The sequence below is a fragment of the Neoarius graeffei genome, chromosome 5, assembly GCF_027579695.1.
Source record: "Neoarius graeffei isolate fNeoGra1 chromosome 5, fNeoGra1.pri, whole genome shotgun sequence".
Lineage (NCBI taxonomy): Eukaryota > Metazoa > Chordata > Actinopteri > Siluriformes > Ariidae > Neoarius > Neoarius graeffei.
This window is the reverse complement of record NC_083573.1, coordinates 97,997,044-98,020,139: the sequence shown is the minus strand read 5'-3', so window position 1 is coordinate 98,020,139 and position 23,096 is coordinate 97,997,044. Positions and strand designations below refer to the sequence as shown.

The window sequence follows — 23,096 nt, the reverse complement described above, 5'->3', positions numbered from 1 at the left end:
ATTCATTTGGCATTTTCTCATTCTCTAGGATATTATTAAACAATCTCGTTAGGAACTCCACAGCCGTCTCACCCAAACATCTCCAAGCCTCAATCGGGATACCATCTGGTCTGACTGCTTTCCCAGTCTTCATTCTTTTCATGGCTGCCCTCACCTCATCCTTACTAACCAACTCTGCTTCCTGATTTGCTGTCTCCAATGAATCTGACCTTTTCTCTCTTGGATTCTCCTCATTTAATGAATCCTCAAAGTACTCTTTCCACCTTCTTAATACACTCTCTTTGTCAGCACATTTCCATCTTTCATCACTCTTACCTGCTGTACATTCCTCGCTTCCCTGTTTCTCTGCCTAGCTAGTCTGTACAGGTCTTTCTGTCCTTCTTTGGTCTCCAGTCTTTCGCACAACTCCTGGTATGCATCTGCTTTCGCCTTCGCTACCGCTCTTTTTGCCTTCTGTCTCGTCTCTCTGTATAACCACCTGCTTTCCTCGTCTTTCTGCTCATCCCAATTCTTCTTTGCGAGCCTCTTCTCTTTTATAATTTCCTGTACTTCTTTGTTCCACCACCATGTCTCCTTGTCTTCCTTCCTCCTTCCCAATGACCACTCTAGCACCTTCCTTGCTGCCTTTCTTAGTAGTACAGCAGTAGTATTCCAATCTTCCGTCAGACTTCCATGACCACTCAATGCTCGTCTCATTTCTTCCCTAAACTCCTTCTGATGTTCAACCTCTTTTAGTTTCCACCACTTAATCTTCGGCTCCACTATTTCACGCTTCCTCTTTTTCACTTTCAAGCTCATCCTGCACACGACCACTTGATGTTGTCTAGCTACACTCTCCCCCTGCCATCACTTTACAGTCTCCAGTCTCCTTCAGGTTACCCCTTCTGCAGAGTATGTAGTCCACCTGTGTAGATCTTCCTCCACTCTTAAACATCACCCTGTGCTGCTCTTTCGTCTCGAAGTATGTATTGACTATTGCCAAATTCATCCTCTTTGAAAAAATCAACCACCATTTGCCCTTCCACATTTCTCTCTCTTACACCATATCTGCCCATCACGTCCTCGTCTCCTCTGTTTCCCTCGCCAACATGTCCATTGAAATCTGCTCCTATCGGCACGCGCTCCTCCCTCGGTATACTTTCGACCGCTTCATCCATCTTTTCCCAGAAAGACTCTTTCTCTTCATTCTCACATCCAACCTGTGGGGCATACGCACACACAACATTGATTACCACTCCTTGAATCTCCAAATTCATGCCTATCACTCTATCTGACACCCTCTTCACATCAACCACACTGTTGACCAACTCTCCCCTCAAAACAATACCAACACCATTTCTCTTTCCATCGACTCCATAATAGAACAACTTGCATCCATCTCCAATGTTCTTGGTCTTGCTTCCTTTCCACCTCGTCTCCTGCACACACAAAATGTCCAACTTCCTTCTTTCTATCATACCTGCTAACTCTCTCGCTCTGCCAGTCAATGTTCCCACATTCAGTGTTCCTACCCTCAATTCTAAGCTCCTTCCCTTCCATCTTTCACGCTCTCTCCTAACACGCCTCCCCCCTCTCTTTCTCCTTCTCCGTTTTGGCGCAACAGTAGCACACTTCCCACTGGCACCCTGTTGACCAACAGTACCAGAGGCGGCCGTTGTTAACCCAGGCCCTGACCAATCCGGTATGGTATTTCTCTTTTCATTCCGCATGTTAGATTTGGCACAGTTTTATGCCGGATGCCCTTCTTGACACAACCCTCTCCAATTTATCCGGGCTTGGGACCGGCACCAAGAGTACGCTTATGCACCCCCAGTGGCTGGATTAATGGAATATATCTGACATACCACTCAAAACCCGCCAATACATGACCAAGCTGATGCAAATTCACATCCCTAATTCTCAGCTGAATTGCTCACAATGTCTTCATTCCAGCAAGGTGTATCACACATTACCTCACTTTTTTCTCTTTCTTGAAGTTAAGGAAACTTTTTGAAGACTTTTACATCTCTGAAAACTGACAAAGCATTGACACTGGAGACTCCTTCCATAAATATTAAAACATCACCTTATCAATGATTCCATTTTCAGTGATATTATTGTATGTGGAGCAAACAGCGTCCAAGTACCTGTGAATGAGCCGTTACTATAGCAATGCTAACATATTAGAATGGGCATGCTAATATAAACCTTTTTGTAGCTGCACTCTTGCCATAGTTGACAACATAGTTGCTGTTTTAGGAAATTAATCAACACCTTCTGACCAATCAGAAACCAGCATTCAACAGCGACCGTAGAAAAAACTCTCAAAATAATGATGAAGACTTTTCCTGGTAACATATTGGCTTCATTTCACACATGAGCCTCCTGACAGTATTGAATCTCATCCGTTATGTCAATTTATTTGTATCGCGCTTTTAACAACAGACGTCGCAAAGCACCTTTACAGAAAATGAAAGACTTTAAACATGAGCTAATTTTATCCCTAATAAATTTATTTATCCCCAATGAGCAAGCCTGTGGCAAAGATGGCAAGGAAAAACTTCCTCAGACAACATAAGAAAGAAACCTTGAAAGGAACCGGACTCAAAAGGGAACCCATCCTCATCTGGGTGATAATAGATAGTGTGATTATAAATAACTTGCTTCTATAACTGTGTCCTATAGAGTCACAAAGTATAACTGTGTAACCAGGAAATTCATTACAGTTTTAACATGAAGTCTGTTTTGTTGAAGTTATAAACTGTTCTTTGATGGAGACTTGAGTGCAAAACTGTTCATGACAACTACAGTCCTAAAGTTATCATGGTGATTGTAGTCCTCAGCCATTATAGCAAAACTGTAAGTGTTCAGAGTTGTCTTCCAAGTGCGACTGTCCGTATAGAGCTGTCCTCACAGGAGCAATGTGATGAGACTCCAGCCAGAAGTAGGGCATCAGGATGGATCAGGCAGGTCTGAGGAGCAGGAAAGGTCAGCACCATTGGTATCTCAGGATCGACATGTAACTCAATGGAGAGAGACAGATAGAGAGAAGAGACAGGGGGAACAGGTTGTTAGGTATGCCCAGTGTCCCCTAATGGTTTTGCGCTGAGTGCAGGCAGCGACTCTGGCAAGACTAACTATAATAGCATAACTAAAAGGGAGAGTCAGAAGGTAACACGGTCATGAGGGAGCCCCGGGACATAAAGCAGCCAGCCAGTACACTGTCAACAAACCTGAGTGAATGAGTGAGAGTTAGAGGTGCAACAGCATCCATATGTCCCAGTTTCCCAAAACACTCTATGACTGAGGACCCTCCAGATCTACTCCTTTACCCAATAAAAACTATTAACAAAAGGCTTGATGAAACAGATGTGTTTTCAGCCTAGACTTACTGTAAACACTGAGACTGTGTCTGAGTCCTGAACACTACCTGGAAGGCTGTTCCATAACTGTATGGCTTTGTAAGAAAAGGCTCCACCCTCTGATGGAGCCTTCACTATTTGAGGTACCAACAAATAGCTTGCACCTTTTTATCTAAGTAGGCATGGCAGGCCATAAAAGACCAGAAGTTCGCTCAGGTACTGTGGCACAAGACCATTCAGTGCTTTAAAGTTCAATTGTAGTATTTTATAATCAGTACAGGTATGTACGGCTTTGTAAGAGAAAGCTCCGCCCCCTCACGTTATGTGTCTCTTCGGTCTTTGTAGGATTGAAACTCTGTTAAATTTCTTGTGAAAAGGTATGTGTGTGGTTGAATAATAGGTGAAATGCTTATTGTAGCCAATGTATTTCTGTGGTTTGAGCACGCACTTCTTTTTCTTTCTACCTGCAGATTCTATCATACAGTGAGATTTCTATAGGAATTACATTTTGGGAAAGCTCTTCACATTAATACGCTGACTCACTAACATTTATCAAATTAGACTAAAGCCGTAAACTCGGTGCTACCATGTGGAACACAGTTAGTACACAGTCAGTTTCTTGAAAATGTGCTCGGAAATGCTCGGGCTGGAGCGTAGCAGGAACAGCAACACACACCACGGCCATCAATGCCGGTCAGCGGCTCATGTAATGATTCCCATCGATTTGGTGTGACCTTTCGGTGCATTAGACCATAAAAATCCAAGCGCCTTTAATATTTGATGAGTAGCCTTGTGTGTTTTTGCTGATCATGTTGTTTAGTTTAATAGCTATGCGAGTTTACAGTGTGCTTTTTGCTCATCGCTTCTTTGCTCATGTTCTGTCACAGAACGAATGGTTCACCTAGGGTCATCTCTCACGCTTGGACCCCATTACACAACGATGGTTAAATCTACACGGAAAGCACAGCTTCGTCTTCATAATCTCAGGTTTAAGGATACAGTGAGGCATGATTAAGTGTAAAAGACTGCACAAACTGACAAGCTGGGGGGGAAGATATCTGAAAGTCTAAAAGGTTCTATGGAGAAAGATGATAAGAGAGATAGAGATGGCACTGGTCCAATGTCCTGAAGGTATCAGGCTGATAGACTGGGATGCTACAAATACATTAACCACCTACGTGAATGTAATATCATAGCTATTTAGCAGCACTGTTGTGGAATTACAGTTACATTACGGTTGTTTTATTTGATTTTGCTCACATTTGCACTGATTTCTGAGGAAGAGTTGATTAAGATAACTAAATGGTTTTATGGAAGTGAAGTTCATATACAGTGGTGCTTGAAAGTTTGTAAACCCTTTAGAATTTTCTATATTTCTGCATAAGAAGGTCCGGGTTTTGTAACCTTTTCCAGCCTGATGAGCATCAATAATGCTTTTTCTGAGGTCCTCAGAAATCTCCTTTGTTCATGCCATGATACACTTCCACAAACATGTTGTGAAGACAGACTTTGATAGATCCCTGTTCTTTAAATAAAACAGGGTGCCCACTCACACCTGATTGTCATCCCATTGATTGAAAACACCTGACTCTAATTTCACCTTCAAATTAACTGCTAATCCTAGAGGTTCACATACTTTTGCCACTCACAGATATGTAATATTGGATCATTTTCCTCAATAAATAAATGACCAAGTATAATATTTTTGTCTCATTTGTTTAACTGGGTTCTCTTTATCTACTTTTAGGACTTGTGTGAAAATCTGATGATGTTTTGGGTCATATTTATGCAGAAATATAGAAAATTCTAAAAGGTTCACAAACTTTCTAGCACCACTGTATTTATGTGGATTTATGTGTTCTGTCCTGTAATACATAGGTACATAATATTTATATTGAATAATGCATAGTAGAGTGTTTTATTCAATTTTAGGATATAAGTGTTATCAGTGCTTGAATTAAAAGTGACTCATTATGAAAACTACATAGAGGTCAGATATTTGTTGTTATTGGCTGATTCTCAAGGTTTCATTACGTCTGCCAGCTTTGTTGGAGGAGGTTATATTTTTGCCTCTGTTTGTTTGTTTGTTCTCAATGTAACTCAAAAACTATTGAACGGATTTTGATAAACGTTGGAGAAAAGATGAGCCATGGACCAAAGAACAACTGATTAGATGTTGATGCAGATCCAGATATGTATGCAAATTCAGGATTTTTTTTCTCTCTTCCCAACGTAACTCAAAAAGTAGTGAACAGATTTGGATGAAATTTGGTGTACAGCTTTACTATCATCCTAAGTTGAAGTTATTTGAATTTGATGTTGATAACATGTTTCTTGGTGGAGGGACGTACTCTATTGTGTGCCCTTCTAGTTTCAGTAAGATAATAGAAAAAATGGTATCGAGCCAACTCTATAGCTAGACCAGTAATACAAATTAAATAACTAGCTAACTCACTAAATAAGTAACCAGATGAACCTGTCTAAGGCAAATATTAATAATAAAGAAAAAAAAATCTATGAATAGGTATTACAGTATTTTAACTGCTTCTATCCAATTTACAGCTAATGAGAGTGAGGCATTTATATTTCCTTTGATTTTATATGAATGAATAAGAATATTAATTTAATTTAATAGAGGATATTACATGGTTGTGTGAAGATATGAAGTTTATCTTCGAGTGGTGAATGTATATATTCATGAATGAGCGAAGTGAATGAGTGATATATTTTTCAACACGAGAAAATAAACTTCATATCTTTGCGCCACTGTATAATGTTCTTTATATTATATGGACACATCCACACAAAAAATATGCAAGTTAATCAAAAGAACCTTCATTTTGAACAACACCATTTTGATAGTGTGCATCAAGCCAGCGGGAAAACACTGGGAGTGACATCATCGGAGTGAAATATTGGGAATTATTATCCATACAGGAAACTTTTTCGATGGAATAAAAACATGTGTTCTATTCCCTTCTAGCAGGTTTCATTCATTTGGTTTGATAGCATGCAATATTGTTAGCATATTGCTTATCCTACGTGTATGATGTCACTCTACCCCATACTTGCCAACTTTTTCAAAATTCTCATGGGGGAGAAAAGTGTGTGAACGACATTTTCAATTGGACGAGGGTCTGATGCGCGGTTGAAACAATAAAAACAGTGGATCCCAATTAATTGCAAACCATTTGAAATTTATACAATTAAAGAGTTTTTGAATTGTTGATATTGTTCGATCAATTACTATAGGTTATGGGATTCATGTATCAGGCATGAGAGAGCTCAGAGTGAAAAATCTGAAATAATACTTGTCTTGAATTTTAATATAATAACAATGAAAGGGAAGTCTTAAATCAGATTTTTAGCTGAAAAATCTCCTGCCTGAATATTGTATCCATACAGAGACCCACAGAAAATAACACAAGTGATGCTTTAGAAGAATGTTTATCATTTCTTAAAATAGCCACAGTGAATGAAAGTATTATTGGATTGTATCAAATGTGTTTTCCTTCTGTAAGCTCATGTAAAATTACAGAGAACTATAATATCATTTATAAATTAAATTTTAATAAGATTTAACCAAAATAGTAACAACTCAATTACATAAATACTGCACTGTCTTAGTACGACTAAAATGCATCTCTCACACTAAACACTTTCCAACAGAATTTTTAAAAAGCACTAGAAATCCTATCAAAATCCGATCGGAATGCAGCAAAGGAATTTGCTCATTTGCAAACTTTGACTGAAAGTTTTCAAACAAAATGTAAAAATGTCACTATAAATACTACCATACTATCAAAATATACTCCACAAAGAAATTCACTCGAATGCAAAATTTTAGTCCGACCAAAATACACTCACTAGTAATCTTTCACTTAAAACCTCCAAACTCGATCAAAATCAATCACTTTCCAGATAATTCACTTGTAAACTTTCACTTAAAACTTTCAAACATAAATTCAAAATAGCACTAAGACACTCCCACACTATTCAAATACACTCACCAAACACATTCTCTGTCATGCAAAATTTCACTCAACACTTTAGAAGTTGTACAGTTTGTTTCTGAAATGGTATGGAAGACTAGTTTAATTTCACACTCAAATGTCCATTATATTTTGATTTAAGGTATCTTTACCTTAAAATGTGTAACTGGCTGGTTGAACATTTGCTTATCCATGGAAACTCATTCTCCCATGCAACCTGGTATTTGCATTCATATTTCTGCCGTTTGGTATTGGGTTTAGTGGCCATGATGAATGAATGACTGCTTGTCGGACAGCCTGGGTGAATCCTACATGACAGAAGTGACTGTCGTTTTGTTCGTTGATTGGTTAAAAATCAGTTGACGTCAGCAGTGTTTCTCATGCGATTCTGATTGGACATAATCAGGAGTATTTTTAACTTGGCGGTAGGGATTTCCCCAAACCGGGAGATTATCCATTTTTTAACAAATACGATCGGGAGGCAGGAGATGGAGGCTAAAATCGGGAGCCTCCTGCCGAAATCAGGAGGGTTGGCAAATATGCTACCCAATGGAGAATGAGCGATGAATATGGTTTATGTCGGAGATGTAAAACATGTTGGAGATGTAAAACTTCCATGCTAGCGAGCGACTGTGAGGATGGGTTCCCTTTTGAGTCTGGTTCCTCTAGAGGTTTCTTCCTCATGTCATCTGAGGGAGTTTTTCCTTGTCACTGTCGCCACAGGTGTGCTCAGTGGGGATAGATTAGGGATAAAATTAGCTCATATTTAAAGTCATTAAAATTCTGTAAAGCTGCTTTGCGACAATGTCTATTGCTAAAACCGCTATACAAATAAACTTGACTTGACTGTGACAATTTGTAAACAAACATGGCCTCCAGGCTTGCTTCATTAAATACAGAAGATTTTGAGAGAATTTTGAAAGAGAAAGACGCGTTGAACACCTGAAAGGAATGTGTATGTATAATAATAATAATAATAATAATAATACAACCCCGATTTCAAAAAAGTTGGGACAAAGTACAAATTGTAAATAAAAACAGAATGCAATGATGTGGAAGTTTCAAAATTCCATATTTTATTCAGAATAGAACATAGATGACATATCAAATGTTTAAACTGAGAAAATGTATCATTTAAAGAGAAAAATTAGGTGATTTTAAATTTCATGACAACAACACATCTCAAAAAAGTTGTGACAAGGCCATGTTTCCCACTGTGAGACATCCCCTTTTCTCTTTACAACAGTCTGTAAACGTCTGGGGACTGAGGAGACAAGTTGCTCGAGTTTAGGGATAGGAATGTTCACCCATTCTTGTCTAATGTAGGATTCTAGTTGCTCAACTGTCTTAGGTCTTTTTTGTCGTATCTTCCATTTTATGATGTGCCAAATGTTTTCTATGGGTGAAAGATCTGGACTGCAGGCTGGCCAGTTCAGTACCCGGACCCTTCTTCTACGCAGCCATGATGCTGTAATTGATGCAGTATGTGGTTTGGCATTGTCATGTTGGAAAATGCAAGGTCTTCCCTGAAAGAGACGTCGTCTGGATGGGAGCATATGTTGCTCTAGAACCTGGATATAACTTTCAGCATTGATGGTGTCTTTCCAGATGTTTAAGCTGCCCATGCCACACGCACTAATGCAACCCCATACCATCAGAGATGCAGGCTTCTGAACTGAGCGCTGACAACAACTTGGGTCGTCCTTCTCCTCTTTAGTCCGAATGATACGGCGTCCCTGATTTCCATAACAAACTTCAAATTTTGATTCGTCTGACCACAGAACAGTTTTCCACTTTGCCACAGTCCATTTTAAATGAGCCTTGGCCCAGAGAAGACGTCTGCGCTTCTGGATCATGTTTAGATACGGCTTCTTCTTTGAACCATAGAGTTTTAGCTGGCAACGGCGGATGGCACGGTGAATTGTGTTCACAGATAATGTTCTCTGGAAATATTCCTGAGCCCATTTTGTGATTTCCAATACAGAAGCATGCCTGTATGCGATGCAGTGCCGTCTAAGGGCCCGAAGATCACGGGCACCCAGTATGGTTTTCCGGCCTTGACCCTTACGCACAGAGATTCTTCCAGATTCTCTGAATCTTTTGATGATATTATGCACTGTAGATGATGATATGTTCAAACTCTTTGCAATTTTACACTGTCGAACTCCTTTCTGATATTGCTCCACTATTTGTCGGCGCAGAATTGGGGGGATTGGTGATCCTCTTCCCATCTTTACTTCTGAGAGCTGCTGCCACCCTAAGATGCTCTTTTTATACCCAGTCATGTTAATGACCAATTGCCAATTGACCTAATGAGTTGCAATTTGTTCCTCCAGCTGTTCCTTTTTTGTACCTTTAACTTTTCCAGCCTCTTATTGCCCCTGTCCCAACTTTTTTGAGATGTGTTGCTGTCATGAAATTTCAAATGAGCCAATATTTGGCATGAAATTTCAAAATATCTCACTTTCGACATTTGATATGTTGTCTATGTTCTATTGTGAATACAATATCAGTTTTTGAGATTTGTAAATTATTACATTCCGTTTTTATTTACACTTTGTATTTTGTCCCAACTTTTTTGGAATCGGGGTTGTAATAATAATAATATTGGCTGGCTTATTTTCGGTGGTCTATCAGATATATTCCATTCAGCTACTTGTCTTTGACTCGTTCAGTATCATACTAGCTGAATGGAATATATCTGATATACCACTCGATGCCAGCCAAATTATTTAAATATCTCACTCAGATCCGTGATGTATTTCGTATGAAAAATGTTAGTTTTTCAATACGAGAAGATAAACTTCATATCTTCAAGTCAACATGTGATTTTCTTTTTATTATATTGACACATTCACAAACAAAAAGACACCAAATTTATCAAAACAATCCATCGATTTCCTCATGAGTTACATAGAGAGATTTATGTCACGGTTTTGGTTCTCCATGTTCCGGATGGAGCTCGGATGAAAAATATGAGTGGCGTATTTCCCAGTAAAACACTCGTGTCTATGTAATAATAAAATATATGAATCCCTTTAAACTTTTAATACATGTTACATGAAATTAATAGTTACTTAGCTTTAAGACGATGTATTATTATTAACAACTCTATTCTATCATTATATCTGTAACGTCAGCATTTAGATTCACTATGGATGTGTGATGGTTTTGGAGAAGATATGCTGCATTTATCTGGTGAAGGTATGAAGTCTGAGTGAAGAGGACAGCTTTCAGATTGAACTGTTTTTTAAAAATTCTACTTTAGTCAGTGCTGTTGGGGTCTCTATCAGTCGTTTGAGTGCCGAGTGCCTGGCAGGTCTTTGACACTGCTTACTGATGAAAAGCCTTATTTTTCCTTTCTTATGTCCTCTCCTTTGCCTTCAGAACTCGTGCTTGCATTGAGTGTTAGAAGAAGAGTTATTTTCCCCTGTGTCTGAAATAGACCATAATCTGGAGTCGAGTGCTCAGCGGTTATTTTTGGTGCTATTTTCTCATGAAACACGGCTGTGCGTCAAGAAAATCTTTTCACATGCATCACTGCTTGCCCTCCAGTCGCTTCTGCTCAATCATATTATTCGGAAGCTCTCGCATAAAGGGGAAGGTCTTATTCACAGAGATGGCATTAGCCTGTGGGGCGTACATTAGGAGTCGTGAAGAAGAAATGTGCTGTATCAGAGGAGATCTGAACCTCGGTTTTGTGGATGCCATCATTTGCGTTTTTATTTAATGAAGATGTATTTAATGAAGTTCATTCCGATCTGAGATAGACAGCTGTAGAGGTGTAACCGAATATGATTTCCTCTTTGTGCAGTTGTACAGGATTGTGAAGTGCTCTGAGCATTCCATGGATACAATAATACATATTAGATAACAGTAATATAAGAAGAAGAAGCCTTTTATTTTCGTCACATCTATACTCAAGCACAGTCAAATTCCTCCTCTGCATTTAACCCATCTGAAGCAGTGAACACACAAGTGAGTAATGAGCGCACACACACATACATACAAAGAGCAGTGGGCAGCGATGCTATAGCACCCGGGGAGTAGTTAGGGGTTCGGTGCCTTGCTCGAGGGCACTTCAGCCATGATACCGAAGGAGGGGAAAGTGCTGTTCCTGCCATTCCAGGGAATTGAACCGATGACCTTTTGAGCCCAAGGCTGCTTATATATGGACACAAGTGTTTTAGTGGGAAATACGCCACTCATATTTTTCATCCGAGCTCCATCCAGGACACGGAGAACCAAAACCGTGACATAAATCTCTATCTGTGACTTGTGAGGGAATCGATGAGTGAGTTGTTTCGACAAATTTGGGGACTTTTTCTTTGTGAATGTGTCGATATAATAAAAAGAAAATCACATATTGGCTTGGAGATATGAAGTTTATCTTCTCGTGTTGGAAAATTCGCAATTTTCATATGAAATACATCGCGGATCTGAGTGACATATTTAAATAATATTGGCTGGTGTTGAGTGGTCTATCAGATATATTCCATTCAGCTAGCATGATACTGAACGAGTCGAAGACGAGTAGCTGAATGCAATATATCTGATTTACCATGAAAAAAGCCAGCCAATATTATTATTATTATTATTATTATTATTATTATTATTATTATTATACATACACATTCCTTTCGGGTGTTTGACGTGCCTTTCTCTTTCAAAATTCTCTCAAAATTTTCCGTATTTAACGCAGCAAACCTGGCAGCAATGTTCGTTTACAAATTGTCCCAGTCGCTCGCGAGTGCAGAAGTTTTACATCTCCGATGTGTGACGTCATGTTGTCTTGACAACCATGCAATATCGTAAACCATATTCAACGCTCATTCTCCATTAAATAGAGGGACATAATACACACAGGATAAGCGATATGCTAACAATATTACGTGCTATCAAACCAAATGAATGAAACCCACTAGAAGGGAATAGAACACGTGTTTTTATTCCATCGAAAAAGTTTCCTGTATGTCTAATAATTCCCGATATTTCACTACAGTGATGTCACTCCTAGTATTTTCCCGCTGACTAGATGCGCGTTGTCAAAATGGTAAACCGGTTCAAAGTTAAAATTCTTTTGATGTACTTTTTTTTTTTGAGGATGTGTCCATATAATATAAAGAACATTACAGTGTGGAGCGAAGATATGAAGTTTGTCTTCTTGTGTTGAAAATATGTTCACCACTTGAAAATAAACTTCATATCTTCACGCAACTGTGCAATATCCTCTAATATACAAGTTCCCTCCACAATTATTGGCACCCCTTGTAAAGATTAATAAAAAGGGTTAAAAAAATCCACCTTTTGGTGAAGTCGCTTCATCTCACATTGAAAAAAAAGAGAGAAAAATCCAACCTTTAATTGAAATAAATTTACCATTATACCACCTTTATATAGATCTAAATAATCCACATTATCCAACTCGTGGTTGTTGTAATAAAAAAACCAGCCACACTGTAAAAAAAAAATCCGTTGTTTTTACGGAAAAATACTGGCAGCTGTGGTTGCCAGAATAATCCTGTTAAAAATACAGTGAAATGTAAACAACATTACAGAATAACTTGTACATTTCACTGGGATTCCATGTACAGTTAATGATAACTAAATGTAAATTTTACAGGTATTCAGTGTACAATAATCAATACATAACTGTTAATTTTACGGATATTCATTGTACTATAAAAAAGCATCTAGGAATGAATTGCGAGTGTTCTCGATTATTGGTTTTTGTGGCTCCAAAATGATGGTTACAAGCAATGATCTACTAGACAGATATTTTATTTGATTTAGAGTTTTACGAAATGCGCCGGAGAGCCTCTACTGACATTTTTTTTTTTTTTTAACAGGGCAATGATGTAATTTTAACTATCACATTCTGTTTTAGTATTACAGTTTGTCTGTGTTTAAACTACAACAACTTGTAAATTCTACAAAAAATATGATCAATTCAACATATTCTTACTGTTAAATTAACAGTGGTATTTGGTTATTACACACTGCTTCATTGTTTTTGTATTTACAGTTTTTTTATGTCATGATTTTACATAAATTCACTTAATTCTACGGACATTTTTTACAGTGCAAACAAAAACAAAGTATTTCTCTGTAATGTAAATAGGTTTTTTTTCTGTGTTAATTTCGAGCGTTTTCCCCCGATGCCAAAACTTGCGAGAACAATTTTCAAAAACCAAAAACCTTTTGTATTATTGTTCTCTATGTGATTTGAGTAAAGCTCTGTGAGATTCAGCTTTTATTTTTTCTTTTGTATTTTTGGTCATGAAACTATTTATATGTTCATGTGACATCACTGTAGCCTACATATTCTGATAGCCCAGGTAAGGGTGTTCTGGAAAAAAAAAAGATGTATATGTTGATTGTACATTCCAGGGTTGAGCTTATATAAGCATTCCTACACAAGGAAACCACGCGAAGGAAAAAAAAAAGGAAAAGATGGCTTAGACCTCGGAGGGTGAAGTGTAAACCCAAATGTTGCTACAGGTAGAGATATTCGTAGCATTGTAGCCCAGATTCAGACAGTGCTGTTGAGTTCCAGTCCTACTGCTCTCACCGTTCACCTGTTGGAAAACCAGGATAGTTTATAGACGTGTGATAGAAGGTACCCCAGACAGAGTATAACACGTGATTCAGGTTTATTATAGTGTCACTGGATCTACAAGAGATGAAATGATCTCATAACCACAAGTTCAGTGCCTCATCATCAGAGGTGAACAAAGTACCCAACTTCATTACTTAAGTCAAAGTACAGATCCCACTGGTCAAATGTTACTCTGAGACAAGTGAAAGTTGTCCAGTCAAATTTTTACTTCAGTTAAAGTACTGAAGTACTTGCTTTTAAAAATGCTTAAGTATTAAAAGTAAATTTTCTGTCAATGCATCGTTGTATTATTGCCACAACGCTTACAAAATCAAATGCCTCTGAAGCAACCGACTGGATTTACAAAATGAACCACCATCATGGTGGTTTAACCTTAAGCTAGCTAGTCAGTGAAGCTCCACCTGGCATGCGAGCAAACTCTTTTCAAACTCAAAATCATATTGGGTAGCTGATGCTACTAGAAAAGAAAGATTTCTACATTCTGTTTATTTGGCAAGTCAAAGTCTTTCCTGCACCATACATGGCACGTTTGGCAGCGCCAATCTCAGTTTTGTAGCTCTCAGCCTCTCGCCTATATTACATAGCTAGGGTTACAGTGGGGGGGCTGGTCCTCTGGTAACCGCAAGAGTTTGACTCCCCACTCACATCTGTATCGCAGCATGCCTTGCTAGTAGGCACTATTTTTATGATGGTCTTTGGTATGACCTGACTGCAAGTAGAACTCGCGATCTCCCAGTCGAGAGGCAGACACACTAACCACTAGGCCACTTGCCGATATTTGGTTAGCGTAGCAAGATTATGCTAAAACATATTTCTGAAAAGACTTCAGATAAGTTAACGTTATTCATGTTAGCTTAACTCCGTTTTTACGTACTAACAGTGTCCAAGCTAACTAGCTATACGTTAATGTTAGCCGTGAACAAAACTATGGCAGCTTGGTGGGCAAATCCATAGAAAGTCATTTGGCTAACCAGACTGTATAGCTATATTTGCAATGTTATCGCTAGCTCTAAAAGCACAGGCAACTTCATTGCAAGCTTTCTCTTGGAACAAAATGTTTACATACCTCAGTATGCTTCCTCAGGTTGGACGGTGAGTTTTTGTAGGCCGTGATGTGGTTCGTTTTAGGCAAACAAAGCAAACATTTTAAACGAAACAAATCTTTAATCCTTTCAGAAAACTGAAACATGGGTTCTAGCTATAGAACCGTGGGTGCGTGTGCATTCCCCAGAAGAACTGCCTCCTTCCATTCTGCCATCAACTGATGTTCAAATAATACTGCTGAAAAATCATTGATCTTGATTTTATCCAGTCTATGGACGTGACGTGACCCTAGTGATTACTGATCGGCTGTCTCAGGGTCACCTGCGAAACAACCAATCACGTTTTAGAAAAAAGAAAAAAAATCCACTTTCAAAGCTGCTTCGTAGTAATGAGTAACGAGGAGCTTGATAGAAATGTAGTGGAGTGAAAAGTATATTTGTCTTTGAAATGTAGTGAAGTTAAAGTCATAAGTTTCCAAAAAAATAATAATACTCAAGTAAAGTACAGATACTCAAAAAGTGTACTTAAGTACAGTACTCAAGTAAATGTACTTCATTACTGTCCACCTCTGCTCATCATTGACCCTTGAAAGAACCCAACAGGTTCTCACACTCATACTACATTCAATGCAATGTATACAGAACATGCTCCTATTTTCTTTGTTATATCTTCCATTTCTGTCTTTTATGCTTTGATTTCTGCACCATTGTTACAAAGGACTTGCCTTCAATACACCACTGGAAAATACATAGAATAAATGAATTTCTAATGAGTCATGCGTTTCCTGTTCATCTTTTGTCTTCTAGAGCATCAGGGCTTCAGGTCTGGTTCTACTGGAAGCCATCTTATTTGGAGCGCTCCTTCTCTACTTCCCTGTAAGTCTCCCATCCTTTACCTTTGCTCTGATTGACTTCATGTAATTCCTGGGCTGTAAGAGATAATTAAGTGGAAAAACTGCCACCTCCATTCGCAAGCATGGTGAATATCTCATTCTGGTCAACCATGAGACAATAGCATGGATCAGGATTACATCATAATCTGATCCAGTTTGAGACAGTAGTATGGATTGTAATCATTTCACAATCTCATGGACGATAAAATGATGAAGATACGCTCATAATATGCTAACGTATGAGATAATGCATCATGGCAATGATCTAAAAGTCAAATGAGATACAATGGTTGATGGTAATTATTTTATACTGTGCATGCTGAGATAATTAAAGTGATGGTAGTTATCTTCTAATCCAGGAAACAGTACTGTAAAGATATCATTGTCTCCTCAAATACAGTACAGGTAGTGTGGTAATAGTGTGGTAATTTATGAAATATTATGGGTGATGTAATTATCTCATGGTCTGCTAAACTACGAGATAATGGTATAGGTAATAGCTTAGAGCCTGCTCATGTATGAGGCTATAATGTGATGCTAATGATCTCATAGTCTGTTAAAGTATGAGATAATATGTACAGTAGGTCGACAATAATTATCTCATAGTCTGCTAAAGTACGAGATAACACTGGGTATAATAACTAACAGTCTGATAAAGTATGAGATTATAAGTCGATAGTAATTATATCATGTTGTGGTTTGTTAAACAGTAAGATAAGATAAGATAAGATAGCCTTTTATTATCCCACAAGGGGAAATTTACATTGTTACAGCAGCAAAACATATAAAGAGAAAAAGATAAGGCAGTGAAGGAGTAGTGCAAAAGTACTAAGTATACAAAAAAGGATATATATAAAATAAATAAACTACAAATTTAGAGATAAAAAATAACAATTTGCATAATTAGTGGACAGAAATTATCTTATAGTCTCCTAAACTATGAGATCATGGTGGACAGTAGCTATCAGTTTAATTATTTATGTGATTATGAAGTGGTGTAATTTCAGCCTAATGTGTTAAAGGTGGAGTATGAGATTTTTTTCAGGAGTATTTTTTACCATATTGCTTGAAAAGCTCCTCACACCCATGTTGCAAGCAGTACAATAGAAGGTTTGACCCAAAAACGAAATATTTTAACCCAGTCTACAGTGTAAAATAAAGGAAAAACGCCATCCAATCATATCGAGGTACCACCTCAAAATGATTGGATACTGACACGTCAATCAGACTGAAGCCCGCGAGCAGCCTGTCCCTTCTGCAGCCCCTCCCCCAACCTGCGCGCTGTGAGCAGAGTGTCACACAGAGCGCAGGATTTTCTCAGTGCGCTCCCTCCAAACAATGGTGATTTACACGAAAACGGAAGGAGATATTCACAAAATTATTTCACAGTGAGTGCCACAAGGCTCTCCTGAAAACACTGATGTAATTTTTTTGTCTGTAGTGTAAAAAATGAGGTCACTAGAGTGAGTTAAAAATGAGTGACTTTTCTGCCAAGTTTATAATGGCAGTCTATGGGCTGAGCGCCTGTCCTCTCTTCACTTTCAGGCTTCTCATTCAAAAACTGCAAGTCCTATTGTGTAGGTAGACACATTGTGTGAATCAGGACAAGTGTGGCTACTACTTTTGAGAAAATTATGTGTGTGGAGTGAAAATTGGGGCTGAAAACACAGTTTAAATGAGAAAGTTTGAGCTATTTTTCCAAGCTCTCTACACTCTGCTCCACTGGTGTGTAACGCAATAGACACCCATTATAAAGGCTGATTTTCTCAGGCTTTATAAGGGGGAGGAGGGGTGGAGACGCGGGGGTGGGGGGTGGGAGCATGGCGAGGGCGGGCATGTTTCTTTTCAAAATATGGCTTGCGGGAACCGTTATTCCAAAATCTCATACCCCACCTTTAAACTATGAGATAATGGATAGACTGTAATTATCTTGTTGTTATCTTGTATCTTGTCAACTATGAGATAGTTGTGGTTGGTAGTAAATAAGAGTCTGTGAATGTAGGAGGTTATAAGGTGAAGTAATTTATCTCATAATTTGTTAAACTATGAGATAATAGAGATAATAGGTGGGTTGTATTTACACTCATAATTTGTCAAACTAGGAGATAATGGGTGGATGGGCAGATATTTTTATCTCAAATTTTGCTTAGTCATAAGATAATAAGATAATTGCCCTAATGGTAATGAGATAATCTGGTGAGCAATAAAGGGGTAACAATAATTATCTCAACACACTGTTTTACTTTGTGATAAATGGAGCAATAGTAATTATCTCAGTCTTATAAATATGAGATAATAAGTGTGATGTTACACTCTGCTCCAGATAATCAAGCCAGCTGAGGAATGGTATGTGATTGATTCTTTTCCTCTAACAGCACATCCTGATATCATTTATTCCTTGTATTCCACACCAGTTTCAACTGTACCAACGATTTCAGCTGTAAAATCTAATAATGAATGACCTTTTTGACCTTTTTTATCCACTTTTAGCTGTTTTTAAAAGCTTTTGAAGTTTATATGATAAAACATTCAGATTATCATGTAAAGACATACCTAAAAGTGAGAGAGAGCAAGAGAGTAGGAGAGAGAAGGAGAGAGAGAGAAGGAGAGAGAGTGAGAGAAGGACAGAGCGAGAGCGAGAGAGAGACGGCAAGAGAGAGAGAAGGAGAGAAAGTGAGAGAGAGAGAAGAAGAGAGAGAGAGAGCAAGAGAGAGAAGGAGAGAGATTGTGAGAGAGAGCGAGAGAGAGAGAGAAGGACAGAGAGAGCATAAGAGAGAGTGAGAGAGAGCAAGAGAGATAGAGAGAGCACGAGAGAGAGTGAGAGAAAGTGTGAGAAGGACAGCGAGAGAATGAGAGAGAGAAGGACAGAGAGTGAGAGAGAGAGAAGGACAGAGAGTGAGAGAGAGTGAGAGAGAGAGAAGGACAGAGAGTGAGAGAGAGTGAGAGAGAGAGAAGGACAGAGAGTGAGAGAGAGTGAGAGAGAGAAGGACAGAGAGAGAGTGAGCGAGAGAGAGTGAGAGAGTACTTCTCTTGAGCATTGGCAGTAAATGGTTTCTAAACCTCAGTGTGTCTGTGTTTCTGAGAACACACTGTTTTTGATTATTTAGTTGTTTTTATTACTTTAGTTCTTTGTTAAACTATAAATAACTGATGTGAGGTTGAGAGTGAGGATGGTCTCTGACCTGAAGTCCTTCCTCTGTCAGAAAACTGGAATTCTACAGACTGCTATAAATCACTGGGAGTGGAGACTCCTTCCATCAACGTTTTCTTTACAGCATGTTTTTAAACTGTTTGTAATGTGGAGTGTCCAGCTGTACAAGTCCAGGTTGTTACTATAGAAACAGTAATGTAATAGAACCTGTGACCTGCCCTTGTTTTCAGTCAGAGCTGATTTACCACTGTGGTATAAGTAGTGTATCGTGAGTATGTACACATTGTAGTATACAGTATACAGTGCAGAAGGTTGTAGTTTCCATTCTCACATCCAGACTGGGAACGTGGTGGAGATGCACTACCGTTCAAAAGTTTGGGGTCGCTTTGAAATGTCCTTATTTTTGAAAGAAAAGCACTGTTCTTTTCAATGAAGATCACTTTAAACTAATCAGAAATCCACTCTATACATTGCTAATGTGGTAAATGACTATTCTAGCTGCAAATGTCTGGTTTTTGGTGCAATATCTCCATAGGTATATAGAGGCCCATTTCCAGCAACTCTCACTCCAGTGTTCTAATGGTACAATGTGTTTGCTCATTGCCTCAGAAGGCTAATGGATGATTAGAAAACCCTTGTACAATCATGTTAGCACAGCTGAAAACAGTTGAGCTCTTTAGAGAAGCTATAAAACTGACCTTCCTTTGAGCAGATTGAGTTTCTGGAGCATCACATTTGTGGGGTCGATTAAATGCTCAAAATGGCCAGAAAAATGTCTCGACTATATTTTCTATTCATTTTACAACTTATGGTGGTAAATAAAAGTGTGACTTTTCATGGAAAACACATAATTGTCTGGGTGACCCCAAACTTTTGAACGGTAGTGTATGGATAATAACTGAGCTCTGGATCGTTTTGCGTTCCCTCCGCAGGCTAATTCTGTCGTCCCCTTTAGCGCTTATCCCTGTGCGACAGCAGGACACTTTTCAGACCACACATCGGGATCCGCTGAGGTGAACGTCTCCGTGAAAACGACTCACTGTCGTGACAAAGTTCTGTTCATTCAGAGGTTCTTGATATGAAGGTCCGGTGTTCAGCTCCTCAATAATCACAATTAAACAGTAATTCTGTGAGCCGTGGGCCTGATGCTGAGGGCGATGTAATTATACTGAACTGATTCAGACGTGAGAAAGCAGGACATTTCACTGACATGGTGTGATAGGATAAAAGGAAATCAGGTGAAGAAATGTCTGTTAGATCAGTGTGGGGTTTAAAAAAAACATGGCACATCTAAAAATATTCCTGTTTCATTTATTTATGATATGAGTCACATGAGTCAATGCGGGATGGCGTGATTGTTTTGTTTGGAGACGGGGTGCAGTAGTGATGTCTGATTTAGATTCAGGTGCGTTTCTGTGTCACTGCTTTCTCCTTAGTGCATGTAAGAGGCCACAGGCAAGATGTCGTACATGTTCAAAGGCCAATAGATATGCTCACTCAAAGCCCATCACACACACACACACACACACACACACACACACACACACACACACACACACACACACACGCACAGAAAGAGAAAGAGAGATGGGGAGGAGGCTTACCCTGTCTGCTCATGCTCCATGACTTCCAGTCTAAAAATAGCATCGACATCACGCTCCCTCGCTCCGTCTGAATCTCTCTCTATCCACATCTTCATATGTCTTTATATATCTCCACTTCTTTCTCTTACTGTCCTCCTGCTTTAAATAATTCCAAGCATGAACAGTGATGTTATTCAGAGAGGAATAATACATCTCTCTCTCTCTGTCTCTCTCTCTCTCTGCTCTTCTGTCCACAGTGTTAGAACTTCACTTCTTCCTGGCATCTGCAATGAGACAGGGGTTGTGGTGTGTGTGAGAGTGGGAATTAAATCACACACACACACACACACACACACACACACACACACACACACACACACACACACACACACACAGGCGGTCCATGGCATGCCAGGTTTTCATTGATAGAGAGAGAGAGAGACAGAAGGAGAGAGAGACAGACAGAAGGAGAGAGAGACAGAAGGAGAGATTGAGAGAGCAACAGAAAGAGAGAGAGAGAGACAGACAGAAGGAGAGAGAGAGAACGAGAGAGAGACAGAAGGGGAGAGAGAGCAAGAGACGGAGAGAGAGAGACAGACAAGGAGAGAGAGAGACAGAAGGAGATAGAGAGAGAGAGAGACAGACAGAAGGAGAGAGAGAGAAGGAGAGATTGAGAGAGAGACAGAAAGAGAGAGAGAGACAGAAGGAGATAGAGAGAGACAGACAGAAGGAGAGAGACAGAAGGAGAGATTGAGAGAGTGACAGAAAGAGAGAGAGACAGACAGAAGGAGAGAGAGAACGAGAGAGAGAGACAGAAGGGGAGAGAGAGCAAGAGAAGGAGACAGACAGACAAGGAGAGAGAGACAGACAGACAGAAGGAGAGAGAGACAGAAGAAGAGAGAGAGTGAGAGAAGGAGAGAGACAGAAAAAGAGAGAGAGAGACGGAAGGAGAGAGAGACAGACAGAAGGAGAGAGAGAGAGAACGAGAGAGAGACAGAAGGGGAGAGAGAGCAAGAGAAGGGGAGAGACAGACAGACAAGGAGAGAGAGACAGAAGGAGAGAGAGACAGACAGACAGAAGGAGAGAGAGACAGAAGGAGAGATTGAGAGAGCAACAGAAAGAGAGAGACAGACAGACAGAAGGAGAGAGAGAACGAGAGAGAGACAGAAGGAGAGAGAGAGCAAGAGGAGACAGACAGACAAGGAGAGAGAGAGAGACAGAAGGAGATAGAGAGAGAGAGACAGACAGAAGGAGAGAGAGAGCGAGAGAAGGAGATAGAGAGAGACAGACAGAAGGAGAGAGAGAGCGAGAGAAGGAGAGAGACAGACAGATAAGGAGAGAGAGACAGAAGGAGAGAGAGAGAGAGAGAGAGAGAGAGAGAGAGACACAGAAGGAGAGAGAGACAGAAGTAGAGAGAGACAGAAGGGGAGAGAGAGAGTGAAAGCGAGAGAGTGAGTACTTCTTTTAAGTGTTGGCAGTAAATGGTTTCCAAACCTCAGTGTGTGTGTGTGTGTGTGTTTTTCAGAACACACTGTTTATGATCTTGTAGTTGTTTTTATTTCTTTAATTCTTTGGTAAACTGTAAATAACTGATGTGAGGTTTAGGGCTCGACAATTAATTGTACTTACAGTCATGATCAATATATTTTTTTTCCATCCTAAATTCACCGAATATAATGGACTTAAAGGCATAAGGAAAAATCTGTGGTTTTAAGAAGCAAAGTTACTTTTATCACTCTGAGGTCGGTTATTTTTTTCAATAACATCACATTCCAATGTGTTTTATTCCTCTTATACCAGCAAAAAATAGCCCCTGGCCACTTTAATAGGAACTTGTGTTGATTCTAAGATCCCTGTTCTTGGCTGCAGGAGTGGAACCCAGTGTGTTCTTCTGTTCTGCTGTTGCATGCTGAGATGCTTTTCTGCTCAACACGGTTGTAAAGAGTGATTATCTGAGTTACTATATCCTTCCTGGCAAAAAAGCTCGAACCAATCTGTCCATTTTCCTCTGAGCTCTCTTATCAACAAGGCGCTTGTTTGTTTCCACCCACAGAACTGTTGCTCACTCACTCACTCACTCACTCGATGTTTTTTGTTTTGCGCACCATTCTAGAGAGTAAACTCTAGAGACTGTTGTGTGTGAAAACCCCAGGAGAGCAGCAGTTTCTGAAATACTCAGTCCATCTGGCTCAATTACCAACACCCATGCCACAGTGAAAGAAAGAAAGTCTCACAAAAATTCAGATCGCAATTTTTCCCATTCTGATGTTTGAACATTGTGAACATTAACTGAAGCTCTTGATTTGGATCTGTAGGATTTTATGTATCGAGGGATCAGGTGATTAGAGAACTCTAAAGTCTGTAAGTCTGAAAATGCAGTTTGTCATGTTAATGAGAAAACACACGACTCCTCTGACACTAGAGACTCCTTCTGTAAATGTTAAACAAAATAACTTCACCATGTCCACAATTAC

General features: G+C 39.2%; 1 protein-coding gene across 1 annotated transcript in view; it reads left to right on the top strand.

The window, feature by feature from the left end:
• The window catches only part of gpr158a (G protein-coupled receptor 158a), a 290,966-nt gene that overhangs the window by 141,326 nt on the left and 126,544 nt on the right, over window positions 1-23,096 (top strand). The window contains exon 5 of the mRNA XM_060922557.1: window positions 15,803-15,871. Within this exon, the coding sequence (XP_060778540.1) occupies window positions 15,803-15,871 (69 nt within the window). The remainder of the gene's footprint in view (window positions 1-15,802; window positions 15,872-23,096) is intronic.